The 12,908-nt window shown below is 39.2% G+C and overlaps 1 protein-coding gene across 5 annotated transcripts in view; it reads right to left on the reverse strand.

The window, feature by feature from the left end:
• The window catches only part of fynb (FYN proto-oncogene, Src family tyrosine kinase b), a 241,711-nt gene that overhangs the window by 15,316 nt on the left and 213,487 nt on the right, over positions 1-12,908 (reverse strand). For all 5 annotated transcript variants that reach the window (XM_039747944.1, XM_039747947.1, XM_039747943.1 and 2 more), the window contains 3 exons: positions 5,948-6,024; positions 5,704-5,857; positions 3,010-3,141 (listed from right to left, as the gene is read on the reverse strand). In XM_039747944.1, the coding sequence (XP_039603878.1) occupies positions 3,010-3,141; positions 5,704-5,857; positions 5,948-6,024 (363 nt within the window). The remainder of the gene's footprint in view (positions 1-3,009; positions 3,142-5,703; positions 5,858-5,947; positions 6,025-12,908) is intronic.

The following is a 12,908-nucleotide window of genomic DNA, read 5'->3' on the forward strand; positions in this document are numbered from 1 at the left end:
GAACCTCATAAATAGAACAGACATCTATCCGATGTTTCATATTTTTATGTACTAAAACAGAATGGAAAAAAGGGCAGAGACTGCAGTTGAAGGCACTGAAGCAATTAAACCTTCGCAAAGTGCCAGTATAGCACCAGTGGCTCTGACAGGGAGCATGAGGACTGTGGACTTCGCAAACAGAAGAGAAGCTCATTTGTCTGATGTCTTGAATTTTACATATCATAACAGAATATTAAAAATAAATAATGGGGACAGATTGTTGCTGAACTCCCTGCAGCTGTTAACCCTTTGAACAGCTCATCTGACAGATGCCATTGGTTGTCAGAAAAAGAGGTGTACATGAGTGCACTGGAAGTGAGGAGCTCAGTTGGTAAAGCAGACAGGGCAGTGATTTTCTTTCGAGTAATTGGAGAGGGTTCAGTGACTAGACAGGAAACTGTGGTCGGCAAATCGGACATACCGTACAACAAAGGGTTGCATAATGTGACATCTACTTAAGTGCACTTCGTAGAATACATCAGGGGCCTCATGCATAACGTCGTGTGTAGAATTCGCACTATAACATGGTGTGAGCACAAAAGCAGAAGTGTGCTTACACACAAAAAAATCCAGATGCATAAATCTAAGCGAACGCCAACTTCCACGTTCTTCCACTACATAAATCCCAGTCAGCGTGAAAAGTAATGCACATGCACGCACCTGTTGTCCTGCCCCATCTCCTCCTAGAATTACGGCTCTTTGAATATGCAAATCAATATAAATAGCCCTTAAGCTCAGCCTTCTGTGAGAAGACAATGAGAAAAGCACGGGGGAAATAGAAGAAGTTCAGCGAATACCAAGTGGAGGCAAGGAAAAACGTACTATTTGTTAGTTCAAACAGTGGTATAAACCACAAAAGGAAGTAGATCGAGTGACATAGCGTGTTGGAAAAACTCGAAAGCTCAAGTTCGCCAAGTGCCCGAAATAAAAAAGAAGTTGTCAGATATTAAAGTCGCCGTGAAAAAGCGAGTCATAGCCCACCATTGGAGTTTCATATGAAAGCTTTTTAGGGTACAGAGAAAAAAAATAGGCACACAGTGGGGAAAAAAGCATGAAATGTTAACTTTAATCTCGAAATTTCCACTTTACATCATAAACTTCATCTTAAAATCGTTTAATTTACTAGTTTCTCAAATCCCATCATAACTAAAGTAGCACATTAAATGCTTTGTTTTGTATTTGATCTTCTATGTGCTCTATGTGTGTGAGTCACTACATGCTTTCGGGCTCTCTCTTCCTCCAGGACACAGAATCCATTACATTCGTGATATTACAGCTCTCTGAATAATTAAAATACTGAGATGTATACGTGATATCATTTGCATGATGATAGGAGTTAAAGCATGCTATTAAACATGGGAACACGGTGGCGCAGTGATTGTACGCGACCTTTGATGAAATAATTTATTGCAGCAATACTGTCGCTTTCAAAACATACTAACCCCCAATTCCTGTCCTTCCTTACTTATATCATCGGCACTTGCATCAGATTTGCGTTTCAGAGACATTCTTGAAGGGTGAAGACAAAAGGTTAAGATGAGTTCTTCTGCACAGCACTGTCCATGCTATCACAGCAGGAAGGCACCCGTCAACACGTCTGATGTACTGACAAGAGACAACTTCCTGCTATGTGCGTAACAGTACAAGCAGGCTTGCTATTGAGAATGACTTGAGGTGGCGAGGGAGGCCGGGGGGTGGGGTTTTCATCACTCGCCCACCACACAGTCACCTCCACTACAGTATGCTGCCTGCAGCGTCCGCCCAACGAGAATGAATACGGTGTGGCCAAAAGGTGGGTAGTGTATCGCCCAACCCCAATTCAACAGGCAGTCATCAGAGGCACACTACAATGCTGCACCCGCCGCCCTGTCCACCCTCAATGGCCTCCGTTCAGCCACAACCGGGTCGGCGCTTGCAGCATTACCAGCCATGTGTGCTGGGTGGGCAGTGAAATGCACCCGCTCCGCTCCATCCAGCCTGCGTCCAGTCAGGACCAGCAGCTGCGGCGCCGTAGTGGGCGGGCAGCGAACCATCGTCCTGCACATTAGCAAAAGCTATGGCCCCAGTGACTATGGAACTGCGCGAGCAGCGAAATCGCCCCCCTCCAACTACCGCTTGCAGCATCCCCAGGCCAAAGATGATGGTGTGGCAATTACTGAGGCACATGTGTCGCAGCTGTGGCCTCGTTCGTAAGTCGTAGGACTACATTTAGATAGATTACCAGGTCTGTTTGTTATTGTCAATGTTTATACCCCTATTAATTATGTTCCCAATTATGAATATATTCAAAAAAGAATGCAGAACAATATAAATCAAATATTTACGTGTATATTTCAGGAACATAATAAGAAATAAAGCAAAAAGAAAGTTTCAGAATCTTTTGGGAACAGTCAGGAATTAACATTGGCATCAACAGCAAGAAAATGTGGCAAGATGAAATGTGGGAAGAAGACTTTAATCATTTTCCTCATCAGTTTGAACAGCACACATCACTGATACAAGTATCATCATTGATACTTATGATGTGTTATTGGACAGTCCAATTATATCCAATTATAACTAACTGTATGTTTGTAGGTAATGCTGGTATGTTACTATCTGTCCTTTGGCAATGCTGGTCATTGGACTTCCCCCTTTGTTTTATATATTCAATAATTATTATTGTCAATAAAAAATCTTTATGAAGTACAATATAGTAAGCTGACTTGCCCAATGTTCTGTAGTTCACATGACCTAAGGTAATTTGCAACCAGCCATCTTTTAGCATCATATGGTAGAAATAAACGAGAACCCCACACAATATATATAGCTGCTACTTTACAACATAGCTCCATTGATGAGAATTTTTCTTCCTTATTCTATGATGTAAATAAATAAAAAGTAGATTACAATTTTTCATCTCTGAAAATGAATATGTGCAGAATTTTTGATTTTCTGATTTTGATTGGATAGTATCCCATTGTACCCTACCTGGATAAGGTACTCTTCCTTTAGTCACAAGTTCTGTAAGAAGAATTCCAAAAGACCATACATCTGACTTGATTGTGAACCTTCCATATAATGCTGCTTCAGGGGCTGTCCACTTAATAGGAAACTTTGCACCTTCAAAAGAGAAAATATAGGTAGACATAGGCTAAGACAAACTTATAACCACATAGGTTATTTATTTATAATATCCAGCTTTGCTTAGGCACATCAATAAAAAAATCAAATCTATTACAATTAAGTCAGCTAAAATAGAGATTCAGGTCTTCTAAACAGAGGCACTAACACATTTAAAATTCAAATGCTAGGTGCTGTTCTTTTAGTTAGCCTTCTTAGTGTTAAAATTACACCTGGAAAAACGAGCCAAAAAACAAGAAAGAAATGTTATCATGTATAAAAAAACACGTAAATACCAAAATGTCAACATAAATACAGTAGAAAAGATATGTCTAGTGTCCACTGCTGTACTGATGCAGATTTAGTGCATGTTCCTTGTATGATATGTCACCAACGCAGAGCCCAATGTTGCAATTGGGACAGCGGAAGCACATTTTATTGTGCACTTTTCTTATATTTGTTTTCTGTTGCTTGCACGAGAGGGTAGAATAACAGTGTCTGACTGCATGATCAAAGGCACACTGTATTATTGCAGGCAACACAGTAGACAGTGCTTAGGGAGCCATGTCTTGCTTGTCATTGCACTTGATTTCAATTATTTTGCCTTTTGTGATGCAGCTAATGTTAGACAACCCTAAAGCTTCATGTGACAGAATTCACTGCTTATATCATGATGGTTCGGTTGTGCAGTGCTATATCACACATCTGTTTCACATTCTGTGTCAATGATTGATGACCAATTCACATCGTCTTCACTACTGCTCCATTCGAACAATGGCTCAGTTTCAGCTTGATCTAAAACTGACTTTATGAATTTTTGTTTGTCATTGTGTTAGAAGTTATCATACAGTGGCAGCAAATACATATTTTTTTCTTAGCATCACAATGTGATGTCATCCATTGGATGGCAGCAGAATACTGTTTCAAGAGTTATTTGGGCTTAACACTATAAAGCGCGTTATTACATGCCACCCCAAGCCTGACTTGTGTTTAACGGTTACTTGAGTAAATGCCAAGGAGGTTATAAATGTTAATGAGAATTATAAAGAAACTTTTCTGGGGTACAAAAGGTTACATAAAGGTGACTTTATGCAATAAAATTTTTGATCATGCTGGACACAGTGTATCTTAAACATCAGCCCTCTGGGGTTTCAAGTAGTGACAGTGGCGCAAGCGTATTCAACACTGACACTGCCCAAAAACATCCCAGTCAATAAAAATCCTGTCTTCTGAAGATGACTTAGGAAAAAAGGGTCAGCTGAGATTGATGTGATTGGTACTGCAAAGGTAAAGTAATTCTTTTAAAGGTTGATAACAGTAAAGGTGCTGAAAAGGGAACATTAGTTAATACATCTTGCTGACCTTGTCATAGATGAGGTATGACAGACTATGACCAAATTGAGTTCTATTCCAGTCTCCAAAAAAATAAGATGACATGGCTGCAGTGGGCTAGGCACACAAGAAAGAAAGGGAGGTGCATATGGAGCTCCAAAGGCAGGGCATTCCATAACTGTGGCCATGATACACTAAAAGCCCTATCACCTGTAGCGCGTAGTCTGCACAATGGAATGGTTAACTGCTAGGAGACACAAGAATTAAGTGAATGTGATGGAATATATGGGCATGATAAAGAAGGCAATAAGGTGGGGTTAGACCATTAAGACAATTACAAACTAAAAGTCTATATTGAATGTGGCAAGAGGCAGGTAGCCAATGTAATCTTAGAAGTGCAGAAGTAATATGCTTGCAGGTTTTTAAATGTATAACCTTCCTTGCCGCTAAGTTTTGTACATATTGTAACTTATTTAGGTTTTGAGCAGGGACACCAAACACAGCGTTGCAATATTCAATTCGTGAGGTGACAAAAGTATGAATAAGTGTCTCAGTTACAGTAGAGCAATGGACACAGCCTTGAAATATGCTTAAAGTGGAAAAAGGCAACCTTGGTGGCAATATTAATATATAGATCAAATGAGAGTGTGGGATCTAGAATAACGCCAAGATTTTAAAACTGTGCAGACAAAGATGTAATAAAGTCTGGGATTTTTTACTGAGACATCTATTTTCCTTAAAGTGCCTGGAGATGCAATAATTAAAGTCTCCATTTTATCAGTGTTCAGTCACAACTAGTGTTTGATGTCAGCTGAACAGGCAACCAATGCAGGACGAGGTAATGTTTGCATATGCCATGTGTAAATAAATCCGTGTATCATCAGCATAACTATGAAACCATAGACTGTGCCCTCTAATAATGGCACTGAGAGGAAGTATATAAATGATGAAGAGTAGAGGGCCAAGAACTGATCCCTGAGGGACATCCTGGAGCAAACAAGATGATCATGTTTCTATGAAAAAAATATCCCTCAATAAGTAAGTGTTGCCACTTGATATGCAAGTGTTGGTTGTAGGTGTTACCTGGGTAATATAGGGGGAGTCTTTATGAGACTTTGAACTATTTTTATGATCATTAACTTTTACATAATTAATCTGTATTATAATGTCTGCATTAAGGATTAAGATCAGATCTAAAAATGGTAGCATCAGAAATGTTCCAAGTCTTACCTTGCCTGGCGGTATACTCATTGTCCTCAATCAGTCTTGCCAGTCCAAAATCAGCAATCTTGCAAACCAAATTGTCACCCACAAGAATGTTAGCAGACCGCAGATCTCGATGAATGTAATTCATCCTTTCTATATATGCCATACCAGCAGCCACCTGGAGAAAATATATTTTGTGTTACAAAAATGATTTTCTGAAGTATAAAATGCAAAGAAACATGGAATTCTCTCCCATGATGTTACTCACTTGTGCTGCCATGTCTACAAGATTTGGCAATTTCAGCGCCCTTCCTTCCCCATCTTTTAGAAAATCAAGTAAGCTCCCTGAAACAGAAATATGAATATGAGTAACTTGTGGAATATTTCTAAGCACCTACTCATATTGTACTTCACATTGATACAAAGAATGGCTGGCCTGGGTGGGGAACAGAAAACAAAGACATGATTGAAGATAAAACAAATGATTCCACATATCATTCTGGGTTCATTTTATGTGGCATGTTGTGCACATCTTAGCTGGTTGAACTTGATTTAGTATTGCCATTTGTGAGTTGTTAAAATCATGAATGAAAAGAGTAGTGCATTCATGTAGAAAAACTTATCTTGACAAGGCAGGAATGAAAGCTGGACAATGCATAATCTATGTTAATTTGACGAATGTCTGAATTCTTACCCTAATTAATCCATCTTAGGGTCAAATGCGGCTAAAGCCAAACTGGCAGCACTGGTTAATAAGTGGGAAGACACCTTACAAGTGGCCAGACCTGCGCGCACACACATACCCCCTCAGTCACACACCAAACCAACTGACCTAACACATGTTTGGTGGGAGGACTACTAGAATACATAAGGAAAAATCGATAGGCAGTGTCTAGATTCTAATTCTGTCTCTTGAAATTTTGAGGAAACCAAAAGTATCAGCACATCATGCCACATCCCTGTGAATTCATGAATTTTAAAAGTTTAAATCAATGATGCATAACAACACAGTTATCATGTAATCTGCATGCTCTCACTGATGCTCGAATAAGGAAAATGGTGCGATTAATTTTATGCGGCTTTGTGTATCAAGTCATATATATACAGTGGTACGGAAAGTATTCAGACCCCCTTCAATTTTTCACTCTTTGTTATATTGGAGCCATTTGCTAAAATCATTTAAATTAATTTTTTTCCTCATTAATGTACATACACACAGCACCCCATATTGACAGACAAAAAAAAGAATTTTTGAAATTGTTGCAGATTTATTAAAAAAGGAAAACTGAAATATCACATGGTCCCAAGTATTCAGACCCATTGCTCAGTATTTAGTAGGGTAGAAGCACCAATTTGAGCTAATACAGCCATGAGTCGTCTTGAGAAAGATGCAACAAGTTTTTCACACCTGGATTTGGGGATCCTCTGCCATTCCTCCTTGCAGATCCTCTCCAGTTTTGTCAGGTTGGATGGTAAACGTTGGTGGACAGCCATTTTTAGGTCTCTCCAGAGATGCTCAATTGGGTTTAAGTCAGGGCTCTGGCTGGGCCATTCAAGAACAGTCACAGAGTTGTTGTGAAGCCACTCCTTCGTTATTTTAGTTGTGCGCTTAGGGTCATTGTCTTGCTGGAAGGTAAACCTTCAGCCCAGTCTGAGGTCCTTAGCACTCTGGAGAAGGTTTTTGTCCAGGATATCCCTGTACTTCGCCGCATTCATCTTTCCCTCGATTGCAACCAGTCGTCCTGTCCCTGCAGCTGAAAAACACCCCCACAGCATGATGCTGCCACCACCATGCTTCACTTTGGGGACTGTATTAGAGATGAGCAGTGCCTGGTTGTCTCCACACACTGAGGAGAGGCAAGATACATAACAGCCCACATGGAGTTTGCTAAAAGACACCTGAAGGACTCAGATGGTGAGAAATAAGATTCTCTGGTCTGATGAGACCAAGATAGAATTTTTTGGCCTTAATTCTAAGCGGTATGTGTGGAGACAACCAGGCACTGCTCAGCACTTGTCCAATACACAGTGAAGCATGTCGGTGGCAGCATCATGCTGTGGGGGTGTTTTTCAGCTGCAGGGACAGGACGACTGGTTGCAATCGAGGGAAAGATGAATGCGGCCAAGTACAGGGATATCCTGGACAAAAACCTTCTCCAGAGTGCTAAGGACCTCCGACTGGGCCGAAGGTTTACCTTCCAGCAAGACAATGACCCTAAACACACAGCTAAAATAACGAAGGAGTGGCTTCACAACAACTCTGTGACTGTTCTTGAATGGCCCAGCCAGAGCCCTGACTTAAACCCAATTGAGCATCTCTGGAGAGACCTAAAAATGGCTGTCCACCAACGTTTACCATCCAACCTGGCAGAACTGGAGAGGATCTGCAAGGAGGAATGGCAGAGGATTCCCAAATCCAGGTGTGAAAAACTTGTTGCATCTTTCCTAAGAAGACTCATGGCTGTATTAGCTCAAAAGGGTGCTTCTACTAAATACTGAGCAAAGGGTCTGAATACTTAGGACCATGTGATATTTCAGTTTTTCTTTTTTAATAAATCTGCAACAATTTCAAAAATTATTTTTTGTTGTCTGTCAATATGGGGTGCTGTGTGTACATTAATGAGGAAAAAAAATAATTTAAATGATTTTAGCAAATGGCTGCAATACAACAAAGAGTGAAAAATTGAAGGGGGTCTGAATACTTTCTGTACCCACTGTATATATATTTTTATGAAATTGCACAATCACTTACATTGGTCAAACCAACATTTTCTAGCCAGGTAAACACTTTCAAATAATGTTGCCATCTGCTTACGTGGCAATATTTCCAGACAAATGGAAAAGTTGCACTTAGTAAAGTATCTCATTTGCTACTGTTTTCATATATTTTTATTTTCATTCAGGGGAAGGATTCAAGTTCAAATATTTACAGAAATAAGGTATCAAGATATAATGAGAATACTAATTAGATATTTTGGTTTTTAAGTAACACTAGGGGTCTCTGCCCCCTGCTTGCTTCACTCACCAACCCCCAGGTTTGGTCCTGTGGAAATACAATTTAAAGTTTCTTTTTTTCATGGGAATTGTTACATATACATTATGTTCACTTTTTATTTTAGAACTTCAGTAAAAACAATATTTGGAATGAACCGTTCTTCAAGATCGCACTGAATTTTGATTCCTTGTATGGTCTTACAGTTTGATAATGCAACGTATAACTGGCCATGAGTGAATATCGTTTCTTTGTCTCTTATAAATAAACTGAGTTTTTAAATGTTTGTCCTTGTGATTTGTTAATTGCCATTGCAAAAGCTATTCTCTCGGGAAACTGTAAACAGTTTAATATCAATGGCATATTCCCATTCGAGTTAATTCAATAAAAATGAGACTTTCTGATAAAACAATCTACAAACCGGATTCCAAAAAAGTTGGGACACTAAACAAATTGTGAATAAAAACTGAATGCAATGATGTGGAGATGGCAAATGTCAATATTTTATTTGTAATAGAACGTAGATGACAGATCAAACGTTTAATCCGAGTAAATGTATCATTTTAAAGGAAAAATATGTTGATTTGAAATTTTTACGGTGTCAACAAATCCCAAAAAAGTTGGGACAAGTAGCAATAAGAGGCTGGAAAAAGTAAATTTGAGCATAACGAAGAGCTGGAAGACCAATAAGCACTAATTAGGTCAATTGGCAACATGACAGGGTATAAAAAGAGCTTCTCAGAGTGGCAGTGTCACTCAGAAGCCAAGATGGGTAGAGGATCACCAATTCCCACAATGTTGCGCAGAAAGATAGTGGAGCAATATGAGAAAGGTGTTACCCAGCAAAAAATTGCAAAGACTTTGCATCTATCATCATCAACTGTGCATAACATCATCTGAAGATTCAGAGAATCTGGAACAATCTCTGTGCGTAAGGGTCAAGGCCGTAAAACCATACTTGATGCCCGTGATCTCCGGGCCCTTAAACGACACTGCACCACAAACAGGAATGGTACTGTAAAGGAAATCACAGAATGGGCTCAGGAATACTTCCAGAAACCATTGTCAGTGAACACAATCCACCGTGCCATCCGCCGTTGCCAGCTGAAACTCTACAGTGCAAAGAAGAAGCCATTTCTAAGCAAGATCCACAAGCTCAGGTGTTGTCACTGGGCCAGAGATCATTTAAAATGGAGTGTGGTAAAATGGAAGACTGTTCTGTGGTCAGACGAGTCACGATTCGAAGTTCTTTTTGGAAATCTGGGACGCCATGTCATCCGGACCAAAGAGGACAAGGACAACCCAAGTTGTTATCAACGCTCAGTTCAGAAGCCTGCATCTCTGATGGTATGGGGTTGCGTGAGTGCGTGTGGCATGGGCAGCTTGCATGCCTGGAAAGACACCATCAATGCAGAAAAATATATTCCGGTTCTAGAACAACATATGCTCCCATCCAGACGTCATCTCTTTCAGGGAAGACCCTGCATTTTTCAACAAGATAATGCCAGACCACATTCTGCATCAATCACAACATCATGGCTGCGTAGGAGAAGGATCCGGGTACTGAAATGGCCAGTCTGCAGTCCAGATCTTTCACCTATAGAGAACATTTGGCGCATCATAAAGAGGAAGGTGCGACAAAGAAGGCCCAAGATGATTGAACAGTTAGAGGCCTGTATTAGACAAGAATGGGAGAGCATTCCTATTTCTAAACTTGAGAAACTGTTCTCCTCGGTCCCCAGACGTCTGTTGAGTGTTGTAAGAAGAAAGGGAGATGCCACACGGTGAAAATGGCCTTGTCCCAACTTTTTTGGGATTTGTTGACACCATGAAATTCTGAATCAACATATTTTTCCCTTAAAATGATACATTTTCTCAGTTTAAACTTTTGTTCCGTGATTTATGTTCTATTCTGAATAAAATATTAGAAGTTGGCACCTCCACATCATTGCATTCAGTTTTTATTCACGATTTGTATAGTGTCCCAACTTTTTTGGAATCCGATTTGTACTTACGAAAGTGGAAACATGCAAAGCCGATATAGCCAGTGGCATTGTTCTCAAGAAGCTGCGGACTTTTGGCCATTGTGGATTGCACGTCATTGTAATAAAGAAATCTGGCCGACCAATAGTTCTGGTTGCATCATGATATAACTGTTGCAATGCTCTTGGACTACCTTGATATGATGAGAGTAATATTACTGCTTAACTTATTTTGAATATGTCTGACCGATTGATATTTGAACTGTGAACATGATCGATGAGACTGTGCATATGCCCCGTTCTAAGTTTAGTGCGATTCAATTTAATAAAGAGGAGACGATTAGGTGCAACTTTTACCCAAAATATTGTGTGGGTGTTATTCGTTTTTCTGAATGCGTTTGTTTCATATTGTATGAGAGTCCTGTTTCGCCATCTGGGAAAAGCAAAGGAAAGAGTACAGGGTCGGCATGTGGCGATGTATTTGACAAACATGATGAATCATGCTTTGCCTTTGGATATACACGAATATCTACTCTGTCATGACAATTATCGATGATAATTCCTTACATGTGGGTTTATTATAAATGTGACTGCGATCTTTCAGATTCATATAGACATCCAAGATAATTTCTTTGTCCATGTTTTACTGATAACTTTTGTGTAAAGTCTGATACTTTTGGACGTATGGATTTGTATCCATTATTGGCTGTATAATTTCTATTACATCTGATCGTTTAACTCTTTTGCTTCTATGTTGCATTGCTTCTCCGTGATCGTAAATATACACCTGACCAAATTATGTTTTTTTCGAAATTAAACTTGTCGTAGCTGTAATTGTTGCGGGAACACAGATTCTCATAGCGTATGGTACTTTTCCCTGATGCCAACACAAATTAGACAATGTACAAGTCTCTGACAAACTGTATAGCCTTACAATATCTACATACTTCTGAAATATCACCTATGTCCATATATTCAGTCTCTTTTTGCGGTTCCATTATTTCACCTAGTAATAATTTCCGTTTGTTTGCGTGAATGCAATCTGTACTCTATATCATTTGACACCTTCGAATTGTAGTACTGTCATATTTTTTAATTTTCTCTGTGTGTGTATTGCTCCAAGGTTTGTTTTGAGCCTTTCGAATTCCACTGCTGTCATAATCTATAACCTGCTTTGCATGTGTATGTTTGGACCAGCCTTTGTCTTTTATTTCTGAGCCCGTTTGGACCTGCAGGGTTTTCAATTCCACCTATTCCGGGCTAATTATTACTTTCCTTGTCTAGGTCACCATCTCACGGGAACATGCTTCCAATGGATGTCAGTATGACGTGACTTGACTGTGTCGCGGGAAGTGAAAGTGTCTCTGCCTCTCTGTAGTGTCTCACTGTCTGTCTTCCAGATCACGACTCGTCGCAAGATTTTTTTCATAATAGGGAGAAATACAAGAAACTTAAATTAGGAATTCAAAGTAATAAATATATACAGTATTTAAACCGAGTTAACAAGTGAACCCGTTACAACTGCACAGAGATGTTTCTTGGCTATCTGAATGTTTGTTTAACCAAAGAGCTCAAAATGCTAATTTAAACCTTTTTTTTTTATGAAAATAGTTGACAAAGGTTGAAAGTTTGATACAGCTTTTAAAAGCATTTCTAAATTTCAGTGTCTATACATTATAGCACAACTCCTAAAGTGTAAGTGGACAACATGAAAAACTACCAATCTTGTATTTTCTACTCGGAGATGACTCCTTTTTCAACTGTCACTAGGCTTAATTAAATCAGTGTTCCATTTATAAGTTTCTAAATAGGGTTACAGGGGAGCATTGTGTTTCATTGTACTATATGCCATGAGAAAGAGGGGAGAGTTGAAAATAATTTAACGCGAATAATCGATAACAGCAAAAAAGTAGTAGTAGTAATGCATCCCAGTATGCAAACACATATAGCTTTCTTATACTTCTTTAAACTATAAAGAATTTACATATTATGTATTTCTGATTTGACTGATTGGATGCAATAGCAAGCTCACTTATATGGAGGGTCCTTCATCATTTACATTGGTAGAAATGAAGCACTGTACCCATATTGGTCCTCCAAGGTCAACATATGGGAAGCAGAGTCTTGAAAATTGCAATTTGTTTTCATAGTGTGCATATGCTCACCCTTAACATCACAAATACTCAATTTCACCTAGACATTAAACGCACTTAAATGTTTTATAATAAAAATATTCCTTTAGGCAGAACCTCAAG

Source organism: Polypterus senegalus, chromosome 3 (genome assembly GCF_016835505.1).
Source record: "Polypterus senegalus isolate Bchr_013 chromosome 3, ASM1683550v1, whole genome shotgun sequence".
NCBI classification, from domain to species: Eukaryota; Metazoa; Chordata; class Cladistia; order Polypteriformes; family Polypteridae; genus Polypterus; species Polypterus senegalus.